At 38.4% G+C, this 26534-nt stretch overlaps 1 protein-coding gene across 8 annotated transcripts in view; it reads left to right on the forward strand.

The window, feature by feature from the left end:
- Nucleotides 1-26534, forward strand: part of LOC124619670 — a 170083-nt gene that overhangs the window by 7503 nt on the left and 136046 nt on the right. For all 8 annotated transcript variants that reach the window (XR_006980108.1, XM_047146258.1, XM_047146241.1 and 5 more), the window contains 2 exons: nucleotides 12258-12706; nucleotides 18241-18360. Coding sequence is in view for 7 of the 8 variants with exons in the window: in XM_047146258.1 (XP_047002214.1) it covers nucleotides 12266-12706; nucleotides 18241-18360 (561 nt within the window). In the remaining variant the exon portion in view is untranslated. The remainder of the gene's footprint in view (nucleotides 1-12257; nucleotides 12707-18240; nucleotides 18361-26534) is intronic.

The raw sequence follows: 26534 nt of genomic DNA on the forward strand, positions 1-26534 counted from the left end.
GAACAGATGTGCAGAACTATAGACCTATATCTCTAACGTCGATCAGTTGTAGAATTTTAGAACACATATTATGTTCGAGTATAATGACTTTTCTGGACACTAGAAATCTACTCTGTAGGAATCAGCATGGGTTTCAAAAAAGATGCTCGTGTGAAACCCAGCTCGCACTATTTGTCAACGAGACTCAGAGGGCCATAGACACGGGTTCACAGGTAGATGCCGTGTTTCTTGACTTCCGCAAGGCGTTCGATACAGTTCCCCACTGTCGTTTAATGAACAAAGTAAGAGCATATGGACTATCAGACCAATTGCGTAATTGGATTGAAGAGTTCCTAGATAACAGAACGCAGCATGTTATTCTCAATGGAGAGAAGTCTTCCGAAGTAAGAATGATTTCAGGTGTGCCGCAGGGGAATGTCATAAGACTGTTGCTATTCACAATATACATAAATGACCTTGTGGATGACATCAGTAGTTTACTGAGGCTTTTTGCAGATGATGCTGTGGTGTATCAAGAGGTTGTAACAATGGAAAATTGTACTGAAATGCAGGAGGATCTGCAGCGAATTGACACATGATGCAGGGAATGGCAATTGAATCTCAATGTAGGCAAGTGTAATGTGCTGCAAATACATAGAAAGATAGATCCCTTATCATTTAGCTACAAAATAGCAGGTCAGCAACTGGAAGCAGTTAATTCCATAAATTACCTGGGAGTACGCATTAGGAGTGATTTAAAATGGAATGATCATATAAAGTTGATCGTTGGTAAAGCAGATGCCAGACTGAGATTCATTGGAACAATCCTAAGGAAATGCAATCCGAAAACAAAGGAAGTAGGTTACAGTATGCTTGTTCGCCCACTGCTTGAATGCTGCTCAGCAGTGTGGGATCCATGCCAGATAGGGTTGATAGAAGAGATAGAGAGGATCCAACGGAGAGCAGCGCGCTTTGTTACAGGATCATTTAGTAATCGTGAAAGCATTACGGAGATGATAGATAAACTCCAGTGGAAGACTCTGCAGGAGAGACGTTCAGTAGCTCGGTACGGGCTTTTGTTAAAGTTTAGAGAACATACCTTCACCAAAGAGTCAAACAGTATATTGCTCCCTCCTACGTATATCTCGCGAAGAGACCATGAGGATAAAATCAGAGAGATTAGAGCCCTCACAGAGGCATACCGACAATCTTTCTTTCCACGAACAATACGAGACTGAAATAGAAGGGAGAACCAATACAGGGACTCAAGGTACCCTCCGCCACACGCCGTCAGGTGGCTTGCGGTGTATGGATGTAGATGTAGATAGATTATATAATGGTAAGACAGAGATTTAGGAACCAGGTTTTAAATTGTAAGATTTTTCCAGGGGCAGATGTGGACTCTGACCACAATCTATTGGTTATGAGCTATAGATTAAAACTGATGAAACTGCAAAAAGGTGGGAATGTAAGGAGATAGGACGTGTATAAACTGACTAAACCAGAGGTTATACAGAGTTTCAGGGACAGCATAAGGGAACAATTGACAGGAATGGGGGAAAGAAATACAGTTGAAGAAGAGTGGGTAGCTCTGAGGGATGAAGTAGTGAAGGCAGCAGAGGATCAAGTAGGTAAAAAGACGATGGCTAGTAGAAATCCTTGGGTAACAGAAGAAATATTGAATTTAATTGCTGAAAGGAGAAAATACAAAAATGCAGTAAATGAAGCAGGCAAAAAGGAATACAAACGTCTCAAAAATGAGATCGACAGGAAGTGCAAAATGGCGAAGCAGGGATGGCTAGAGGACAAATGTAAGGATGTAGAGGCTTATCTCACTAGGGGTAAGATAGATACTGTCTACAGGAAAATTAAATAGACCTTTGGAGAAAAGAGAACCAATTGTACGAGTATCAAGAGCTCAGATGGAAACCCAGTTCTAAGCAAAGGAGGGAAAACAGAAAGGTGGAAGGAGTATATAGATGGTCTATACAAGGGCGATGTACTTGAGGACAATATTATGGAAATGGAAGAGGATGTAGATGAAGATGAAATAGGAGATATGATACTGTGTGAAGAGTTTGACAGAGCACTGAAAGACCTAAGTTGAAACAAGACCCCAGGAGTAGACAACATTCCATTAGAACTACTGACGGCCTTGGGAGAGCCAGTCCTGACAAAACTCAACCATCTGGTGAGCAAGATGTATGAGACAGGCGAAATACCCTCAGACTTCAAGAAGAATATAATAATTCCAATCCCAAAGAAAGCAGGTGTTGACAGATGTGAAAATTACCAAGCTATCAGTTTAATAAGTCACAGCTGCAAAATACTAACATGAATTCTTTACAGACAAATGGTAAAACTGGTAGAAGCCAACCTCGGGGAAGATCAGTTTGGATTCCATAGAAATATTGGAACATATGGGGCAATACTGACGTTACGACTTATCTTAGAAGAAAGATTAAGGAAAGGCAAACCTACGTTTCTAGCATTTGTAGACTTAGAGAAAACTTTTGACAATGTTGACTGGAATACTCTCTTTCAAATTCTAAAGGTGGCAGGAGTAAAATACAGGGAGCGAAAGGCTATTTACAATTTGTACAGAAACCAGATGGCAGTTATAAAGAGTCGAGGGGTATTAAAGGGAAGCAGTGGTATGGAAGGGAGTGAGACAGGGTTGTAGCCTCTCCCCGATGTTATTCAATCTGTATATTGAGCAAGCAGTAAAGGAAACAAAAGAAAAATTCGGAATAGGTATTAAAATCCATGGAGAAGAAATAAAAACTTAGGGGTCGCCGATGACATTGTAATTCTATCAGAGACAGCAAAGGACTTGGAAGAGCAGTTGAATGGAATTGACAGTGTCTTGAAAGGAGGATGTAAGGTGAACATCAACAAAAGCAAAACGAGGATAATGGAATGTAGTCGAATTAAGTCGGGTGATGCTGGACAAGAAGAGAATAGAAACTTTCGAAATGTGGTGGTACAGAAGAATGCTGAAGATTAGATGGGTAGATCACATAACTAATTAGGAGGTATTGAATAGAATTGAGGAGAAGAGGAGTTTGTGGCACAACTTGACAAGAAGAAGGGACTGGTTGGTAGAACATGTTCTGAGGCATCAAGGGATCACAAATTTAGCATTGGAGGGCAGCGTGGAGGGTAAAAATCATAGAGGGAGACCAAGAGATGAATACACGAAGCAGATTCAGAAGGATGTAGGCTGCAGTAGGTACTGAGAGATGAAGAAGCTTGCACAGCATAGAGTAGCATTGAGAGCTGCATCAAACCAGTCTCACGACTGAAGACCACAATAACGAGCTGAAAGGATAGGAGGAAACCACACTAATCTTTACTGATATCACAATCAACACTGCAGCAGCGATCATATATGCGGACTCATGTGACTGTTAGATAGCTCACAAAAATGTTGAATATTTTGTTGGGAAGTTCTCACACCGTTATGAAGAATTATTTAAACGTGTCATGAGTGTACATTTGCTGGATTCCCAGACTACCGGTACCTACTCAAAAACAGAACAGAGGTGGTTTCTGCAGTTTATGGATACAGTGTGTCCAGGATGAAGGGAATGATTGACGGAAAACCATTATCCCCGACAATGAATTTGGGTCTATTATTATGACCCTGAAATGAAAAGATGGCATTCAGAGTAGTTTCAAAAGGGAGAGGCTCATCTGATAAAAGCACATGTCCCAAAATCAGCCAATAAGTCCTTAGTGAACACATTTTGTACTATGGCAGCATGGCGTAAACACATCAAGTTCCCAGAGATTAGACTCAACAGCTGATGAAAGGTCATATTCCAGAGAAATGAAGGGAACTCCACAGAAAGTGAAAACTGAACCATGAGAATGCGTGGCCTAATGTTGTAGTAGCTGTCACGATGTTTTTAGCCAATAAGGGCTCCTTCCGTATAGCCCTGATCTAGCCCCACGTGACTTGTTTTGTAATGTTCTGCAAAAAAAGGATCTCAAAGGATGACAATTTGACTTAGCAAATGTCGATTGAAGGCTTTAGAGCAGTGGTAATCAACCTGGCCCCTACTTTCTGTACCTCTACCTCATAAATTTTATAAAGTAAAGTTACGTTGCTACTTTATAAATCACCATAACTGTGAAACCAGTTGGCAGTTAGAAAATTTAACTGCTAACAGATACAGAAAAGTGGGCAGTTAGATGAGATGATGGGATAAGTGTGTCACTCTTAATAGTGACTACATTGGAGGGAAAGTATTGATTGATTACTTGATGATAAAGTTATTTCAGCATCAGTCTCAGTCTTTGTTAAACAACCCTCATGCATTAATGACCTGACAGACAGTATTAATAGTGATGCAAAAAAGTAGTATTCTGTGACTGCAATATCTGTGAGTCACAATTAGAATTAGTCAAATTGTACAAATACCTGAGTGTAACAATTTGTGTGGCTATGAAATGGAATGAACACACAGGCACAGTCACACATAATGCAGGTGACATACTTCAGTTTGTTGGTAAAGTACTGGGAAAATGCAGTCAGCCTACAAAGATACTTCTTGTAACATACTCATGTGAGCTATCCTATAATATTAATTATGTGGAACTGATAACAGATAGGAATAACAGTGGTTATTGAATGTATACAAAGAACGGCAGCAAGATTGTTGCCTTTGACTCGCAGGAGAGATTCACAGAAATGCTGAAAATCTTGAGTTGGGAGACACTTGAAGATAATTGTCAACTATCTCACAAAAGCCAACTTACAAGATTTCAAGATCTAATATTAAATGAAGAATCTAGGAATATACTACATAGAACATGGAATAGACAGAAAAACTAGGGCACTCATGCACCAATGAAATCTCAGAACATTTGAGACTTACACAGCGGTCAGACAAGGAAATCATCTCCCACAACTATTCAACAAGGTCTAGGTCAAAATATCATACAACAGGAAGGGATACTGTTAGGAAAAATATGCAAACAAAACAACATCTGAAATGCCTGGCATTTGCAAATAACATGGCAATATTCACCAACAACAGACAAGAAACTCTGGAACACTTAAATGAAGTTTCTGCCAGCACAGCTCTACAGATATTGTACACATCTAATCTAATCTAAATCTGACCAGCCAGAACATTATGACGCCTACCTAATAGCCGGTATGTTCACCTTTGGCACGGATAACAGTGGTGACACATCGTGGCATGGAAGTAATGAGGCATTGGAGGTTGCTGAAGGAATCTGGCACCACATCTACAGTCACAAATCACCTAATTCCTGTAAAGTCCAGGGAAGGGGGTGATGAGCTCAGATGCCATGTTCGGTCACGTCCCAGATGTGGTGATTTGAGGGTCCAGCACATCAACTGGAACTTGCCACTGTGTTTCTTGAACCACACCATCATACTGCTGGCCCTCCGAAGTGTTGCATTATCTTGTTGAAAAGCGCCACTGCCATCGGGAAACATGGGCGTCATGATGGGGTGTACGTGGTCTGCAACCAGTGTACATTACTCCTTGGCTGTCATGATACCTGGCAAGAGCTCCACTGCACCAATGGATGCCCAAGTGAATGTTTCCCAGATCATAATGGAGCCACTGCCAATTTGTCTCTGCCCCACAGTACAGGTCTCAAGGAGCTGTTCCCCTGGAAGATGACGGATTCACGTCCTCTCTTCGGCAAGTGAAGAAGGTGTCAGGATTCACCAGACCATACAATGCTCTGCCAGTGCACCAGCATACAGTGCCAATGGTCACGTGCCCATTTGAATCATAGTTGCTGATGTCATGATGTTAACATTGGCACATGCATGCCTGTGGAGGCCTATCGTTAGGTGTTCGGTGCACTGTGTTTTCAGACTTGTACTCTGCCCAGCATTAAAGTCTGCCGTTAGTTCCGTCACAGTTTGCTGCCTGTCCTGTTTTACCAGTCGGCCCATCCTACAATGTCTGACATCTGTAATGAGAGGTCGGTGCCAAACTCCACAACGTCTGGATGTGGTTTCACCTTGGTTTCGCTTCATGTTGAAGGCAGCACTCCTGGAAAACCTGACAAGTTGCGCAGTTTCCAAAATGCTCATGCTAAGCCTCTGAGCCATCACAATCTGCCCTCAGTCAAACTCAGATAAATCGCATGCCAGTCCCATTCTACACAAAGGCAGCATGCTCACTAATACTACATGCATTGTGTCTGACTAGCAGTCATTCCTCGCCATGTGATAGTGCTATCACCTTAATGAGTTTGTATTGACATTCGGTCAGTGGTCATAATGTTCTGGCTGATCGGAGTATAATGCAATACATGGAAAGAAAGAACAACACCACACAAGCCAAGCACACCAAATATGGAAAGATTAAAAGAGTGAAGAAATTCAAATACATATGGAATATATACAAATACGAAGATTAAGTAAGGTGTCAATGTAGAACAGAAAAACTTCAGCAAGGTAGAAACTTAAGGTGTGTGTGAGGTTATTTGGGCGAGAATCAGTTTCAGGGATGGGCTTAAAATAACTGGACTCTTCTATTGCCTACCAAAATCATCTCCTGATGTAACTGAAAACTTTAGAGACAACCTCAGTTCACTTGTATGTAAGTTCCCCAATCATACTGAAATCATTGGTGGAGACTTTAATCATCCAACAATTAATTGGGAAAATTACACTTTTGTTAGTGTTGGGTGCGGTAAGACACTGTGAAACTTTACTAAATGGCTTCTCTGAAAAAGCACCTAGAACAGATAGTTAGGAACCCCATTCACAATGGAAGTATGTTTTATGTACCAGCAACAGGTTGACCCAACCTCTTTGAGGTTGTCCACATTACAACTGAAAACCATGATGTGGTTGTGGCAGCAATGATTACCAAAATATGAAGGACAACTAAAACAAGTAGAAAGATATATATGTTCAGTAAAGTAGATAAAGAAATCAGTAGTGTCATATCTCAGTGAGGAACTTGAGACTTTGAGCACAGGGTAGGAGCATGCAGAGGAACTCTGGCTCAAATTTAAAAGAACAGTTGAGCATGTGCTGGATAGATATATACCCAGTAGAACACTTCATAATGGGAGGGAACCTCCATGGAATACAGCCACTACAAAGAAACTTCTAAAGAAACAGAGATTACTGCGTAATAGGTGTAAAACAGCGCATAGGGTTATAGATAGAGAGATGCTGAATGAAACACATTTGGCTGTCAAGACAGCAATGTGTGATGCTTTCAGTGACTACTGTAGCAGAATATTGTCAAGTGATCTTTCACAGAACTCAGAGAAGTTCTGGTCACATGTAAAGGCTGTTAGTGGCACCAAAGAGTGTAGCAAAGCAGAAGTTGAAATGCTTAAGTCCATTTTCACATGTTTCTGTATAAAGTGAAACCCAAAGGAATTGCCCCAATTTAATCCTCGTACCACTGAAAAGGTGAATGAAGTAATTATTAGTGTTAGTAGTTTTGAGAAACAGTTGAAATCATTACAATTGAACAAAGCTCCAGGGCCCGATGGAATCCCTGTCGCGTTCTGTTCTGAATTTGTGGCCGAGTTAGCCCGTCTTCTTACTGTAATCTATCGTAGATCCCTCAAATGAAACTCCATGCCCATTTTTTAGAAAAAGGCACAGGTCACAACTGTCTAAAAGAATGGCCGAAGAAGGGGTCCACAAAACTACGGCCCAATGTGCTTGACATCGACTTGTCGTAGAATCTTAGAGCATAGTCTACGCTCAAACATAGTGAGATATTTTGAAAAGAATGACCTCCTCAATGGCAACCAGCACGGGTTCCGAAAACATCGATCATGTGAGACTCAACTTGCACTTTTCTCACATGACATACTGAAAGCATTGGATCAAGGCAATCAGTTAGATGCTATGCTTCTTGATTTCCAAAAAGCATTTGAGTCAGTACCGTACCTACACTTATTGTGAAAAAGATGATCATTTGGGGCATCAGGTGAAATTTTTGCCTGGTTTTCGGACTTTTGGTAGGGAGGACACAAGTAGTTATCTGGGATAGGTTGTCATCATCAGATGTAGAAGTAACTTGGGTGTTCCCCAGGGAAGTATGTTGGGACCCGTGCTGTTTGTTTTATATATTAATGACCTTGCAGCAAATATTAATACTAACATCAGGCTTTTTGCAGATAATGCAGTTACATATTATGAAGTACTATCTGAAAGAAGCTGCATAAATATTCAGTCAGATCTTGATAAGATATCAAAGTAGTGCAGAGATTGGCAACTTGCTTTAAATGTCCAGAAATGTAAGATTCTGCTCTTCACAAAACGAGAAAATGTAGTATCGTGTGACTATAATATCAATGGGCCACTATTGGAATCAGTCAATTCATACAAATACCTGAGTGTAACACCTTGTAGGGATATGAAATGGAATGTTCACATAGGTTTGGTCATGGGTAAAGCAGGTGGTGGACTTCAGTTTATTGGTAGAATACTGAGGAAGTGCTCAAGTGTGTGGGACCCATACCAGTTAGAACTAGCAGGGGATATTGAACGTATACAGAGAAGGGCAGCACAAATGGCCAGAGATTTGTTTAATCTATGTTAAAAAGTGTCACAGAGATACTGCAGGAAGTGAACTGGAAGACTCTTCAAGATAGACAGAAACTATCCTGAGAAATTGTATTCCCAAATTTTGAGGAACTGGCTCTCATAGGGATTGTGGAGCACACACACAGAGGCATTCAATCAATCATTCTTCCCGCACTCCATATGTGAATGTAACAGGAAGAAACCCTAATAACTGGTACAGTGGAGTGAATACTCTGCCATGCATCTCATGGTGGTTTGCAGGGTATAGATGTAAATGGAAATGTAGAAATAGATGCTAAAGTCAAATTCAGTTTATTCAATAAAAAAACTAAGATATGGATAACTAAGGGAATTAAAATGTAATGTAAGAAAAGAGGGAAATTTAATTAAAGGCCAAAATAAGTCAAGATCCGGCATTACTTGCATACTACAAAAATGCTGCAGTATTTTAAGAAAATTCAGGTGTTTGTCCAGAAAGATTATAATTTGCCATTGTTAGACCTCTCTATAACAATAATGACTCCTCAGTTTTAAAGAACTATCTCCCAGTGCCATCCTTATATCAATTTTTAATATGTTTCAGACAATAAGGTACCCCAGGGTTGGCACCCGCGATGTGATAATGGAACCTTTAGCAAATCACAGATTGGATTTCAAAAGGGCCACCCTACTGAGACAGCTATTTATACATTTACTGAGAACTGAATAAAATCTTCACACTGTAAAATATTGCCATTCGGATCTGCTGTGTCTTAATAGTTCAGTACGTGCCTTAATTCTTACTTAAGATACAGAATACATCCAACTTCACATTTTCAAGCCTTCCTGTAGAATCTTCACTTTTTTCAGCATTAATGAGCCTCATTGTTTTCTTTGAATGTTTCTGAAACATTCAGGAAATTGCAGTTTGGGTTTCAGAAGAGTTCCTCGTTTACATATTCACTCACCAAATTTTACAAGCTTTAAATAATAAAGAACTGCCAGTTGGTATTTTCTGCGACCTCCCTAAGGCATTTGACTGTGTGAATCATATTATTCTCCTTGATTAATTGAAGTTTTATGGGAATGATAATATGGTCAACCAATGGATAGTGTCATACTAACAAAATAATGCAGAAAGTTGTACTTACTAATTCAACCAATATAGTCCGGGGATGTAATTTTGACTGGGAAGAAATCATGAATGGCATTTCCCAAGACTCAGTCTTAGGTCCACCATTGTTCCTCATATATTTAAATAATCTTCTGTCTAATATACAAGAAGTAGAATTAGTTCTTCTCCAGATGACACTAGTATTGCAATCAATCCAAGCATACATACAGAAACAGAAGAAATAGTAAAAAATGTTCGTAAAAGTCTCATTGACTGGTTTTTTGCAAATGGTCTCACTCTCAATTTTAAAAAGACACACTGCATTCAGTTCTGCACATCCAGGGTACTATGCCAACGATAAATGTAACACATGATGAAGAAGTAACAAATAGAGTGGAAATTTCAAATTTCTTAGGTGTCCACATTGATGAGAATATAAACTGGAAAAAGCACATTTTGGGACTCCTAAAATGACTTAGTTTAGCTACATTTGCACTTAGAATCATTCAGTGATGTCATATGGATTATGTTCTGAGATAACTTGTCTGTAAGAAAGAAAGTCTTCATTGCTCAAAAATGTGCTTTAAGAATAATATGTGGTCCTCACCCATGATCATCTTGCAGACATTTGTTTAATGGAGTTTGACATTTTAACTGTTGCATAGCAGTGTATTTATTCTCTTGCTCTTTTGTAGAAGAATTTCTGTTCTTGTAGTGTGGTGTGAGGTGGTGGGTAGGAGTTACTAACACACATCTGTACACTGAAAAAAATCCCTACAAATATACATCATGTTGCCATATTTACATAATAATTTGTGATGTGAATGTAAAATGGCTCATTCCACATCATTATGATTTATTGTGCAAAATGATCCAGGGAACATGAAACTAACTAGCTAACTAACTACACTGTATATAGAGCTATATTACTTTATGTGACTAACAGTATATTATGATCTGACAGTGCATTTCCCACCATATAAGCAAATGTTTCTTTAGCTTCTGCACGTTGTATCAATACTTTATGTATAAGTGTACTATTGTGTTGAGCAGCTCAGGTAGGGAAATCTATTACTGATACTAAATTATAAGTGGCTAACAGCATCTCTACGTCACTTTTCCAGTCAGATTTTTTAAAAGAAGTTTACACTAAATCACCATAAATTAATAATCCCCTCTTTTTGTCTAACAGGCAGTACAAAAACCTTCAAAATGTTCATGAAAATATATTAATTACCCAGTGGGGATGTGATACTGTAACGATCACATTTGTTACATTTCCCAATATTAACTCACAAGTACATGCTTCTATATTCTGATCAATGGAGAATTTACTTATTTCTACATTTTTGTTTTTATGTCCCTTTTTTGTGATTGTGATAATGCCTGTATCTGTATTGGATCTTCATGAATATGCAGCTAATTTATAACAACTTAAATTAAGAATTTCTATCTTTGTGATTATATGGTGTTTAGATAAAGAAGTCAGATCAATTCCTTTCCAACTACTAAGAGCTTCCAAACAAAATAACAACTCATTTATTTCTTCCCCTCCCCCCTCCCCCATTTCCCCCTCTGCCATAGTATTGTGATGAAGCAATTTGCATTCACATTTCTCTCCATTCCTATAAGATAAACTCAGAGTCTCTGTCAGTTTAATTTCCTTTAATAATTTGCAGATGTTTCACCTGACCAGAATTACCAGAGGGATTTGCCTTTGTATATTGGTGGCCCCCATATCTTTTCTGCTAAGCGATCTGATAACTTGTTCTTGACCATCTTATACAGGTATAGGCCACGATGAGTATATCCGCATCTTCCTGCAGCAACACTTGGAAAAGTGTATCCAAGTCACATGTAATTCTGTGGTTTTTTTTTCCCTCCAGATCCCCAAACTATCAACAAATGTTCTCCTATCTGGATACTAAGAATAGTCACATTACTTATGATGTGGTACACTGAAGTTAATTTTTACTGTAGCTGCTGGTCTGCACTCCTCTCATGACTGTGACCTAGAGGCAGAACTTTTCTGTTCCTGTTTTGTTTTTCATAAGGCTTAGTTGTAAATTTTGTAGCATCATTATGTTGCAAACTACATTCCTTTATATCTTTCTTCTCTAATTCTGGTAGTGAGTAAAATATTTTGCTTAAGTGAATTCAAACCTGCCTACAAAACTTTCTCATCTCTGCCCTTTCCTTGTCACATTTTCCCAGCTTCATTATGGCTGATCGATTTTATAAAGCACTGACACTAGATACGATAAAAAAAACAATAGATGTAATGAAATAGAACTTTCTGTTGCTCTTTTTGAATGATTCACTTTTCACACCATATTACCTTTTTTAACACAATACTGACACTTTTGTTAATGTAACTACAGGTTTAAAAGTAGATTTTAATTTCATAATTATTTACGATAGAAGTATCCACAATGAACTTTTAGGCCCATCTTTCCCTTTCAGAACTTGGAAAGAGAGCAAGTATTGTATTTTTCTTTATGGGTAGGTGAATCATAATCTGCCTTTCATATTTGTCCTGAATGCATGAGATTGTTTTCTCTGGCAACTAAATTAGAAAGCAAGCAACTGTGCAGTGCGGTGCAGTGAAACTGTTTTAATTTTTGTCTATAGGAACAGCAATGACTATGATCTCTTCACTTGCAATACATCATCCACTTTTAACCATACCTGAGGAAGACCAATCAGCATGCAGTGAATGTTCTGTTCCATCCGACTGTGATTGTTTTACAGATGCTCAAAAATCAAATGAGAAAAAAATTACTTATCAGAACAACAGTAATAATGTCATAGGGGAAAACAAAAGACTTTTGTTGCCTGGTACTAGAAAGACATTGTCAAACAGAAAAAATAACAAGTATGATGAAACTAAAGATAGTATTTTTGCTTGGAGGTTAATGACCATTAGAGAAAAATTAGAGGTTACCCTTTTAAATGTATATCTGTCCATAAGCAATATACCAGAACCAGATGGACTGCAGGATTTCATAAGACGACGTCAAAGAGCAGCGGAGTTTACATCAAGATTCTGCAGAAATTATCTGTATCAGTTTCATCGCCAGGTATGATCTCCAAAAGTATAATTACTTGATATTAAACTAAATTTACCTTTGTTTTTAATGTTTTGATTTGTAAAAGAAGTAGTAAAATTGTTTTGCTATGTCTCTTCCTTTTGCTAGAATAATTAATAATCTACATACATAAAAATTGTGTGTGTGTGTTTTTTCCAGAATAGTTATAGAATGCCTTTAGTGAAGTGGTCGAAAATGGCGGTAATTGCGTTATATTCATGGTATTTCAGGTTGTTAGGCTGAATGGTAACATGCCCGATGACAACTGACCCAAAGGGGTGGGTTCGGGTGTGGGAGTGGAGTGTGGGAGATACTGGGGTTCATATCAAGAGTAAGAAAGGGGTGAATGTAAAACATGTTGAATGTGTGGAACAATTTCAGCAAAACGTAGCACAAATCTCAGTTGCTTTCTGGAAAAACACTTGCAATGAGACTACGTGTAAGGGGGTGTGGGAAAGTGATCACTTCGGCAACTATAAAAATGACTGACATGTCATATCCAGAGGCCTTTGGTGTCATTGGCTGATTTAGTCACAGTGCTGGTGAAATTTGACCTCCATTGCCAGGGTTGCATAAAAACAATTAGCAGACAATGCCAGGTACTCAACCAATAATGTGTACATCACAAAGCAGCTTATGAGCACAGCTCTGTGAGGATTTGGACAGTTGTCACTTTTATGTGCAGGGAGGTGACAACATTGTTAGGAAATTGTAATGAAATATTTAGTCACTTCTAGAATATTAGTGCATTTTGGAAAGAACTGATAAAGCTACGTTTACAACTAGGCCCTACAAGCCACCATTCATTGTGTGTCAGAGTGTACATTGCATGCCAGTATAGTTTTCCTCTCTTCCTTTTGCGTTGACATATTGGACATAAAAATTTTAATTTCTGAACATGAAACCAAATTTCTCTAATCTGCCATAGTGGTCATAATACCAGATGTATGTTGGAAGGTGTAACACATTTATTTGATGTATTTTAGAAAATGAGCCCTTAGAATTTTGTGAGTGAGACTCTTCACATGCTTTCCACCTTCAATCACACCATACAGTTACTTCTAGATGCTTGACAGTTGGGACTCATTGTTGATTGTATAATCAACCGATATAAGCTCTTTTCATTTTAGTAACATTAATTGCACTTCATTTATTTATGTTGAGGATCAGCTGCCTCTCTTTCTTCAGTCCAGTCAGATATCTGTTAGCCACAACTTGGGGGGATATTTTCCAGAATGAAATGTGTTGTACCAGGACTTGAACCCAAGACTTTTGCCTTTTTGAGGCAAGTTCTCTATCAGCTGAAGCTATCTGAGCTTGACTTCATTCTTGAAATAATCCTGCAGCTGTGATTAAGTCATGTCTCTGCAGTTCCTTTCATCCAGGACTGCTAGTCCTGCTAGTTACGCAGGAGAATTTGTGTGAAGAAAGGTAGGAGATGAGTTGCTGATGGAAGTAGAGCTAAGAGGATGTCATACTCAAGTAGTTCTGTTGATAATGCACCTGTCATGAAAGGCAAAGATCTTGTGTTTGAAACCTGGTCCAGCACGCAGTTTCATTCTGTATTCTGTTTGCTGCTAGGTGAAAGAGCAAACATCCTTTGATGGCTTTTTGGCAGTCAAGAAATTTTGTAGCAACCTGAGTGTCAGTATCTACTGTGGGGTGAGGTTTAGGTAATGAGGAGAATTCTCCCCATTTCCGAAACTTCACCAGTTCTTTTCCTTCATTCCCATTTCTTTCTCGTCTGCCCTTCCCCCTGAAGGAGACACTGGCTCCGAAAGCTTGCATGTTTTGGTACCTTTTATGTGTTTTTTCCTACCTCTGTTACGTAAGTAGATTTTTTTGTCTATCTAATTATATTACATTTTCAAAAATTGATTATTTGTATTAGTATATGGTGTCTTTTGGATCTCCCTAAAAAAAAGGGGGGGGGGCATTGCAAACTAGATTTCGCCACATAGCTGCTTTCAGCAAACCGTGTGAATTCATTTAGAGAATGGTAGTTCAGAAACTCGCATTTGATCTGTTCATTATACACAAACTGAAAATGGGGAATGAAATAAAATAGGTAGTTAGACTGGGATTGAATACTCTCTTTCAAATTCTAAAGGTGGCAGGGGTAAAATACAGGGAGCGAAAGGCTATTTACAATTTGTACAGAAACCAGATGGCAGTTATAAGAGTCGAGGGACATGAAAGGGAAGCAGTGGTTGGGAAGGGAGTAAGACAGGGTTGTAGCCTCTCCCCGATGTTGTTCAATCTGTATATTGAGCAAGCAGTAAAGGAAACAAAAGAAAAATTCGGAGTAGGTATTAAAATTCATGGAGAAGAAATAAAAACTTTGAGGTTCGCCGATGACATTGTAATTCTGTCAGAGACAGCAAAGGACTTGGAAGAGCAGTTGAATGGAATGGACAGTGTCTTGAAAGGAGGATATAAGATGAACATCAACAAAAGCAAAACAAGGATAATGGAATGTAGTCTAATTAAGTCGGGTGATGCTGAGGGAATTAGATTAGGAAATGATGCACTTAAAGTAGTAAAGGAGTTTTGCTATTTGGGGAGCAAAATAACTGATGATGGTCGAAGTAGAGAGGATATAAAATGTAGGCTGGCAATGGCAAGGAAAGCGTTTCTGAAGAAGAGAAATTTGTTAACATCCAGTATTGATTTAAGTGTCAGGAAGTTATTTCTGAAAGTATTCGTATGGAGTGTAGCCTTGTATGGAAGTGAAACATGGACGATAAATAGTTTGGACAAGAAGAGAATAGAAGCTTTCGAAATGTGGTGCTACAGAAGAATGCTGAAGATTAGATGGGTAGATCACATAACTAATGAGGAAGTATTGAATAGGGTTGGGGAGAAGAGAAGTTTGTGGCACAACTTGACCAGAAGAAGGGATCGGTTGGTAGGACATGTTCTGAGGCATCAAGGGATCACCAATTTAGTATTGGAGGGCAGCGTGGAGGGTAAAAATCGAAGAGGGAGACCAAGAGATGAATACACTAAGCAGATTCAGAAGGATGTAGGTTGCAGTAGGTACTGGGAGATGAAAAAGCTTGCACAGGATAGAGTAGCATGGAGAGCTGCATCAAACCAGTCTCAGGACTGAAGACCACAACAACAACAACAACAACAACAGACTGGGATTGCAACTTTTTAGATAATAATGAGGAATAGAATATTTAATAAATGTGAAAATTTGCCTGACTTACATTGGTTCAGATTCCTTATTAAACTACAGATTTTTCTATAGTTGTCTTAGTAAGTGGACTACTGGGTTGAAAGTAGCTTAGCCCTATTACAGTAGTTGTGTTCAGTGTGGATGATTAACTGATCTGCCCTTGTAACATTTGTCAGTATGGCCTTTTTATGATGATACCGCAGCATGGCTGAAAGCAAGGGTAAGTTACAGGTGTTATATTTCCCAAGGCATGCAGCATGAAATTGCCCCATCCCACCGTCTGTGTTATTACTGCTGTTGCCGATGGTAAGGTCTCTTTTTACAAAAATATGGGAGGAGTAGGATTTACAATAAACTTTTTACGTATCTTCTTTTCTCATAGTTGGTTCCAGTTCTTCATGTATAGGGGTGATTCTTGGAGCTGAAATTTTCATGTTTTAGGTTCTCATGGTTCCAACCAACTTAAATAATTTTGAAGTAAGTCTGTGCAAATTTTTTGTTTTCACGATAATTTATTCCCTCACATTTTTTTATATCACACTGTCTTTTGAATTTTCACATTACAGAGCTGAAATTACATTCTCCCAAAATACAAAAATACGTCCGGTCACATCAGAGGCATGCCCGCTACTACTTCCTCCCTCTGCGGTAATAACAATATTCCAGAAGGTTTACAAATTTTCTTGACAGTTGAATTTCTGTTAATTTAAATTATTATTTTATAAGTGAATCCAGAAATAAACATAATAAATAGCACCATATTGCTTAACAATATTCCTGACACCAAAGTGCGTAATTCATAATATAAATTTTAAGTGTGCCAAATATTTCGTGATTTCAAATGTTTCTTAAAAGAGAGAGAGAGAGAGAGAGAGAGAGAGAGAGAGAGAGAGAATTTAACTGGACATTCAGAGTACATACCGATTGTAACAAAGAAAATAAAGTTATTTCTTTTTATAGATTTTAGCTTGAAATATAACACATCATGTACAAAATTATATGACATTTGTTAGAAAACCAGCTGAGATAATACTGACCTGTTCAAAATTGGAAAGTTAGTTCTGGTACCGACTACTTCTGTTGAGGAAAAGTAATGCTAGATGGGGGTGTCCCTTTACAAGCACTAATCTACTGTTTAGTGGTGATAACATCCACTTGGGTAAAATATGCTGGAGATTATGTAGTCCCTCATTTGGATGTTCAGGTGAGGGCTACATAGGTAGTGCAGTAATTAGCATGCTGAACTTGCATTCTGGAGGATGACGATTAATATTCTTGTCTGGCCATCCACGTTTAGGTTTCTCATGGTTTCCTTAAATTGCTTAAGACAGATACTGGAATCTGTAGTTTCACCTTGTATAAATGGGAAGGCACAATGGCTAGTGAAAGACTTGAGGAAAACAGATACTGACGGCCATAATTTTACTTATTATTTTATAGGATTACCGATTTCAGTGCCTCATTGGCACCCTCTTCAGGCAACAGTTGTTAGAGGTGTGGAGAGTCCACATCTACAGGGAAGTCTAAGAGGTTTACGGAGGCCAATTGAAATTAGTGATCCCTGTAATAGAGTGGACATTTAGATGACTTATCTAGCGATGTGTACAGGGGACTGAAGATGAGCTGGCAGTACACTCATGGGCAGTTTGATCAGCAAATACCCCAGGAGAAACTGAGGAATAACAATATTCCACTTTATTTTTGTTTTGGATGTTCTCACTTTCAGATATAATGTGGTTACTTCTTTATGATATTTCTTTTAAATTGTTTATAATAAATGTTTTTCAGATCATTAATTATTTTATGAACTTCAGGTTTTCTTTCTGAATATACGTGAGTACTTTAGTGAGTAAAGACAGTTTTAGATTATTTTGGTGTTAAAATCACTTTTTTGAGCTAAATGTTTTCTAAAACCACTACAAATTTGAGGAATATGTCAAATTTAGTGTTGTCATTTGGTCCATTGTAAACTCCAGTTAAATCAACATTTCGTAAACTGTCTGCAAAGTGTTTTATTGTTGACATTGGTGCTTTCCGACCTGTGCATGCAACCAACTGGCATTGTGTGTGTGTGTGTGTGTGTGTGTGTGTGATCATCTAGTAATTTACAGCAGAATAAACCTGGCTGCATAAAACAGTAGGTTTTAATCCTTTGCTTTTTGTTTAACTGGGATAGTCTTAGTAGTGAGTAAGTAAGTAAATAAGTTTTTTGTTAGTTAATATGGAGTACCAGAGTGAACATATGGCCTTCTTTTAATTTAACTAATCGTAGATATTGCTGTAATGTGTGTTTATATTCATGATATTGTAACAGGACATTGTTTTTTATGTGTTTGTGTAGGTGCTGGCTCTGCAACATCGACTAAGGGAGAAGTCTTGCTGTGGTCTTCATTATATTTATAAAGCATCAATGTGCCAGAAACTTTTAAATGCTTATGAACTGGCACACCTGGCACTGCAGGTGAGAAATCTTGCTAGATCACATTTGTAATCTTCTTCTTCAATAGCTACAGTCATTGCAAACATAGTATTGTGTTTACTGCTGTTAAGAGAACTGATGATGTTAACATTGTCTGCCTTTTACATTAAACTTCACCTCCTTTTATTTGAAAACAAAGAGAGGGATATGGAGACTTCCCTTTGCAGAAGCACTGACCTCAATTGCAAAACTAGGAATAGAAATATTAATTTAAAATACAGCAAACTTAGTAAGCGCCAAAATACTTGAGACATAAGTGCATGAAGCATTATGCTACAAATACTTTGAGAGGAACTACAGAATGTATGAGCTGAAAATCTGTTATAAAATTGAATAATCCTTATTAAAATCAATTGTATTTGAAATTTTACTTAAAACGCTTCATGTAAAGTTGTTACTGTAGTAAACGCAAATTTCCTTTTCAATAATTTTGTCTAATCGCAAATTAGAATATTCTATTCTGATCTCTCTGTAGACATGTAAATGTGCACCACTACCACTGTAAACTGTAGTGCACAAGTTAACAAATTGTGATGGGCTACTCACATGGATCAGTGGGCATGTTTAAGTGTAGCATTTTACCTTTCTTGCAATGCTATAAACCTATTTACTTGTGCCCACTTGTCAGGCTCTGAGTACTGCAGATGCATTTAGATGTGCTGCTACAATAATGTACCTGTGTGCTGTGGGAGTGATTAATAGCATAACCAAATTTCTCTTCAGATCTCCCAGTATCTTTTCAAAATTCAGACAAAGTGAGTGTGTGTGTGTGTGTGTGTGTGTGTGTGTGTGTGTGTGTGTGTGTGTGTGTTTTGGTCTTATAGTCTCTTGTTGCCATTTTTGTCTTCACTTTGCGTCTAACTATTTGTCGAGATTGACATCAGAATATTATTCTCATTTATTTCTGGTTGATCTATATGAAGGTAATTTCATTGTTGTGAAGAAAGTGACATAGCCATGGTTGCAGAGAAGAATGAATCCAGGGTATATTTGCTAAAAGCAACAGTCAGGGTGAATTCTTCTAAGTTTAATTCTTCAGCCACATACACTTACACATAGCATACACATACACATCACACTTTTTAGTGGAGGTACATGTGGTAGTCTTTCAGTACCAGAAGTTAAAAGTAATGATGAAACAGTTGCGAAAAGAGTACATTCACGACATTAAAATGAGCAATTTCCTGTGCCATGTCTTCACACCCCAATAATCCTCCCACCACTCCCAAGAATCAGTTACAACTCAATATCATCCGTACTGGAGCAACTGACCCATCTCCTTTGCCAGGGCTTGGATTATCTGTCATCACACCCAGAAATAAGGTACATCCTACCCGCGACCCTTTCCACCCCACCACTGCCCCTACCCAATCTGCACAATGACCTGGCCCATCCCTGTGCCACTCCCACTTCTGTCACAAGCCTATCCTATCATATCAGAGGCAGGGCCACCTGTGACAGCAGCCATGTCATGTACCAGCTCTGCTGCCATTTGTACATAGAATTTTGTGGGTGTGCCCACTAACCAGCTGAATGAATGACCAGCAGCAAACTGACCAAGAACAGAGTTGACTGCCCAGTAGCAGACTAGGCTGTTGAGCACAACCAGCTTGAGCTCAATGGCTGCTTCACAACCTGTGCCATCCTGGACCTTTCAAACCCCCTGCACCCACACCCGCTACCCAAGAGTCTCCCCTTCCTTTCACCTGTCATCCCTTTCCAAACCATGCCTCCACATCATTGTGATCGTGTGCCTCACACCGTGCCCATATGTCGCATTCATAGCTTGTGCACCTGATGACTTTCAGCACTGCAGTCTTAATCTGCACACATGTTACCTCGTCCCAAGCTGCTATCTACCCCTCCACAACACCTCCTCCCCCTTTCCGTCTCTTTCTCCCTATACCCACCTCACGTGACACAACCTCTCAACCCAGTCCGCTGGCCAAACTGCAATCTCGGCATTGTGTTTTCATCTGGCACAATGTAGGAGCACAGGTGTGTGTGTGTGTGTGTGTGTGAGAGAGAGAGAGAGAGAGAGAGAGAGAGAGAGAGAGAGAGTTTTAACATTAATGAACACATTATTTTTCAGTCATACTTATGCAACAACATTTAAAAACCAGTCGTCTCTCCCTATAAAGTGCCAGCTTTTAAACAAAAATTCATCCATGAAACAAGAAGAATTGTCAAGTAGAAATTATTTAAGGTTTTTTCAAAAAATGGTGCCTCACATTTGTTAAATATTTGTAAACATCGTGATTCACTGCCAAGAGCTGCTGATAAAATTTCTTTATTGCATAACCAGTTTTGATCCACAGACCATGATCAAGTCCCTGTATACCAACTGAATGAACATATAAAGAGCGTCACAAGATTAAACTGTCAATCATTTCAACTGATGTTCTTGTTATTGAAAAAATACACATAGTAAAAATCTAATACTCATATAAAATCATTTATAACATCATGTTAGTGATATAAAATCAATGGCATGAGATAATAAAATCCAGAATTTGTCTCTGGAAATAAAAGTACGAGACACAGAATAATGTAACAGACTACAAACAAGCATACGGTGAAAAACAGAGACATTGCATTTATACTGAGTTACCAGTTGTTGTTAGTACTAATATAAATTGCATTGGCAGTCATAAAGTGTGCTAACAGTGCACTCATTTGTGCTACATCAACAGTCAGCATTAACGCTCTGAATGGAGGTATTCTACTTTACATATTGTTGACTGCACAGCTGATCACTATTTACCAGTTGAACCAAAGATGATCTAGAGATCTGCATACATTGGTAGCTCCAGTACAATTCTAGTGACTAGTATCCTATGAGTATACATGTTGTGTGTGATATGTTACAGTAAGTATGACAGTCGTAACAGTTTAACAATCTGTACTTTACATCCAACTGCAATTCACATGTGTTACAAAAAGAACAGATGTGACAGCAATAACAAAGTGTAATGACCCACATACACATCTTTGTGAAACAAGCTACAGCCACTCTTGTAATGTACACTATTTCTATCCAATAGTGGCATTTGAGGGACAAACCATACTTCAACAAAAAGTGGGGAAGCAAGAAAGTAAATTTGAAGTACAGTATGTCACCTGCTCCGCACAATATGAAACTATGATAAACGTGGGTTCAAATAACTCAAGGGAAATAGTAGCATAGTTAATTAGTTAGTTAGTGAATTGTGTGAATCTTTTTGTTGTGCCTATCGCGACTCAGCAACTCTGCTATATGGTGAGTAGCAACTTTCCTTTTCTAATATTGTTACATTCCATCCTGGGTTTTCCATTGTTTGATTAGTTAGTTAGTTATGTGTTCCATTGATCAATCTCACAGTAACCATTATGATGTGAAATGTGTCAAGTGCTTAAGAATGCACAAATGAATCAAGCTTTTTTTTTTTTAAAGCTTAAAATTTGTATTACCTACCCCACTCCCTTAAATTGCACAAAATGCACATATTATACCTACAGATTTATTTATTCCTGTTCAAGAATTCATCTATGGTATGGAAGGGAATGTCAAGGAGATATGATTTCAATTTATTTCTGAAATTATTACTTCTGTCTGTCAAACATTTCATTTCGTCTACTAATTCATCGAAAAGTTTTACAGCAGCATATTTTACCCCTTTCTGTGCCAAAGATAGGTTAAGTAGAGGATCGTGTAAGTCTTTCTTTCTTCTGGTATTATAATCATGAATGTCACTGTTGTTTTTAAACTGGTCCATGTTGTTGAGAACAAATTTCATTACTGAGTAAAGGTACTGTGAGAGTGTTGTAAGAATTCCTAACCATTCAAAAGATGCCTACAAGATGTGCGACTATGAGCCCCACATATTATTTTAACCACTTTCTTTTGAGCAGTGAATACTGTTTGCGTAAGTGTGAGTTACCCCAAAATATTATTCCGTATGACATCAGAGAGTGAAGGTATGCGAAGTATGTTAGCTTGCTAAATTCTATATCCTCAAAATTAGCAATTATTCTGATTGCAAAAGCTGCTGAAACTAGTCGCTTTAACAGATCCAAAATATGAATTTTCCAATTGAGATTCTCATCTATCTGTACTCCCAAAAACTTAGTATGCTGTACCCTGGCCACTGACTTTGGTTGATGTGTTATATTTATTCAAGGAACTGTACTCCTTGCAGTAGAAAATTGGATGTTCTGTGTTTTTTTAAAGTTCAGAGCAAGCCCATTCACAGAAAACAAATCAATGGCTTTTCCAAAGACATTATTTGTATCAATTTCTTTTGCAGTTTCTTTTACTGGATTAATAATTATGCTTGTATCATCAGCAAACAGTGTCAGTTTAGCTTCTTGTTTCAGATAAGAATGGATGTCATTCACATATGTCAAGAACAGAAGGGGACTCATGATTGAACCCTGTGTAACACCTAATTTAATTTCACCCCAGTTAGATGAAGTTGGAAATTCCTGTAAATCATTTAAACCATATAAATAAACTTTTTGCTTCCAGTACTGTAGATATGACTTAAACCACTCATATACTGTTCCATTTATACTGCAGAATTGTAATTTCTGTAACATAATATCATGGTTCACACAATCAAATGCTTTGGATAAGTCACAGAAAATTCCTATTGGTGACATTTTACTATTTAAAGACTCTATTATGTGGGCAGTGAAATTGTATTTTGCTGTTTCAGTAGAACAGCATTTTTGAAATCCAAACTGTGACTTACTAAGTATCCCATTACTGTTGAGATGGTTAACCACTCTTGAGTACATTACTTTCTCAATGTTTTTTGAAAATGCTGTAAGCAAGGATACTTGCCGATAATTATTGACACCTTTTGTGTCTCCTATTTTGTAGAGAGACTTGTCAATGGCATATTTTAACCTGTCTGGGAAAATACCTTGAGTTGGTGATGCATAACAGACGTGACTCAGAACATCAGCCGTAACTGCTCCACATTGTTTTAATATCTTGTCAGAGATGTCATCTACTCAGCAGAACATTTATTTTTCAAGGATTTAATGATTTTCCTTGTTTCATAAGAGGTTGTTAGATGAAAATTAATCTGACAAGGATTTCTCAAAACTGACTCTTCCATGTATGGCATGGCTTTTCCTTTTGAACTATTCTCACCAATTGTTTCACCTACACTGAAGAAATGGTTGTTAAATATGTTAGCTACTTGTGTATGGTTGATTAAGAAGGTCTCATTCTCTTTGATAGTAATACTATGTACCCCAGTGGTTACTTTTCCTGTCTCAATTCCAACAACATTCCATAGTGATTTTATTTTATTGCCCCAGTTGTTAGTTTCATATCTGATATACATAATTTTTTTTATTTTCTGACAACTTTTCTCAGTATGTTACAATAATTTTTATAGTGTAAATTACTTCTTACTAATTCTTGCTATCTCATACAATTTTCTTTTTCTTTCTGGAGGCACTTTAATACCTGTAGTAATCCAAAGTTTCTTTGAAAATTGTTTGTTGTTACATTTAGTAATTTTTTTGGGGCAACAGTGTTCAAAAATGGATATAAATTTACCAAGAAATATATTGCATTTATCATTAGCATTTGGCTTATTGTATACATCTCCCCAATTAACATTTCTTAAACTTTCACTGAAGTGCCCTAGATACTGAGTTGACCAGCCTTACACTTCTATTTAGTGGTTTATGAACTGTAAACTCTGCTAGGTTTTGTAAGTTAATCAATTGTGCACCATGGTCTGATAATCCATTTATCACGGGGAAAGCATGTGTTAGTTTTACAGTCTCTTGCTGTGCAAATGCAGTATCTATTAGACTGCTACAGTCTTGAGCTATATATGTAGGGAAGTTGATCACTGATTCTAAGTTACCCGTCAATAATAACACTTCTAGTGAAGTATATGGGGATTTAGATACATTGCAAGTATGTTACCAGTGACACAATGCATGTCCAGGGGAAATTATTATAGAAGTGATAGCTCAAACATGTTACATTGTCACTGATTAAAGTAACAGCTGCATAAATTGTGATGATAATGTGAGTTGACACAGTGTTTAACACTAAAAGTACATAAACTCACCGATTCAACAGATAGATACAGTTTACACCTGAAAGAAAGACCTGAAAATATTACAGTATAACAGATGTAAAACATTCACTTATGTAGACAAATGGTGTGATCAGTACCTCACTTAACTGAAATCTTCATCTGTAGCATCTAATGCACAACCAATATAAAGATTTTACAAAGTAGCAAAAAACACATTGAAATTAAAACTATGGTCTATAGATTGTACAAGTAGTGAAGTTCATTGAATGTTTCGTACTACAGTTGATGTACGAGGTGCATTCAAGTTCTAAGGCCTCAGATTTTTTTCTCTGGACTGGAAAGAGATAGAAACATGCACATTGTTTTAAAATGAGGCTGCATTCATTGTCAACACGTCCCAGAGATGGCAGTACCGTACGGCAGATGCAATTTTACCGCCAGCGGCGAGAATGAGAACTGTTTTAAATACTTAAAATGGCGACGTTTTCCTTACTTGAACAGCGTGCAATCATTCGTTTTCTGAATTTGCGTGGTGTGAAGCCAATCGAAATTCATCGACAGTTGAAGGAGACATGTGGTGATGGAGTTATGGATGTGTCGAAAGTGCGTTCGTGGGTGTGACATTTTAATGAAGGCAGAACATTGTGTGACAACAAACCGAAACAACCTCGGGCTTGCACAAGCCGGTCTGACGACATGATCGAGAAAGTGGAGAGAATTGTTTTGGGGGATCGCTGAATGACTGTTGAACAGATCGCCTCCAGAGTTGGCATTTCTATGGGTTCTGTGCACACAATCCTGCATGACGACCTGAAAATGCGAAAAGTGTCATCTAGGTGGGTGCCACGAATGCTGACTGACAACCGCATGGCTGCCCGTGTGGCATGTTGCCAAGCAATGTTGACGTGCAACGACAGCATGAATGGGACTTTCTTTTCGTCGGTTGTGACAATGGATGAGACGTGGATGCCATTTTTCAATCCAGAAACAAAGCGCCAGTCAGCTCAGTGGAAGCACACAGATTCACTGCCACCAAAAAAATTTCGGGTAACCGCCAGTGCTGAAAAAATGATGGTGTCCATGTTCTGGGACAGCGAGGGCGTAATCCTTACCCATTTCGTTCCAAAGGGCACTACGGTAACAGGTGCATCCTACGAAAATGTTTTGAAGAACGAATTCCTTCCTGCACTGCAACAAAAACGTCTGGGAAGCGCTGCGCGTGTGCTGTTTCACCAAGACAACGCACCCGCACATCGAGCTAACGTTTCGCAACAGTTTCTTCGCGATAACAACTTTGAAGTGATTCCTCATGCTCCCTACTCACCTGCCTGGCTCCTAGTGACTTTCGGCTTTTTCCAACAATGAAAGACACTCTCCGTGGTCGCACATTCACCAGCCATGCTGCTATTGCGTCAGAGATTTTCCAGTGGTCAAAACAGACTCCTAAAGAAGCCTTCGCCGCTGCTGTGGAATCATGGCGTCACGTTGTGAAAAATGTGTACGTCTGCAGGGCGATTACGTCAAGAAGTAACGCCAGTTTCATCGATTTCGGGTGAGTACTTAATTAGAAAAAAAATCGGAGGCCTTAGAACTTGAATGCACCTCGTAATTTGATCTCCCATATAGCCCGATTGGACATCAGGAAAATGAAACATATCAACAGAAAATCAGATACCTACAGCTACAAAAAGCATGTGAGCCTAACCATCCTCAACTGTTTAAAAGGAAGGCAGCATGGTGATAACACAACTGCAGCTATTTTTACAGGCTTTTAAAATAAATAAACACAAAGACACAATATGCTTTTAACAGTTCACTGAACCTCATCATACATATCACCTTGGGGGGGGGGGGGGGGGGGGGACATAAATAATTTATTGTTTGTATGCAGGTACAAGTCTACAGTCCTGATAGTCATTCATTGAAATTACAGTAGCATAGTACACCGCTATAGAGGCCAAATAAAATGGCATAGCCCACTGATAAACTATAGAATCACGTGGTAATTTGTTTTCTGAATTTGAAGGGGAAAATCTCTGAAATAATCCATGCTGTGTCGGTGGAAATGTGTGACAACAGTGAACCAACACATGAGTAGGTTAGGTG

This window comes from Schistocerca americana, chromosome 1 (assembly GCF_021461395.2).
Source record: "Schistocerca americana isolate TAMUIC-IGC-003095 chromosome 1, iqSchAmer2.1, whole genome shotgun sequence".
Lineage (NCBI taxonomy): Eukaryota > Metazoa > Arthropoda > Insecta > Orthoptera > Acrididae > Schistocerca > Schistocerca americana.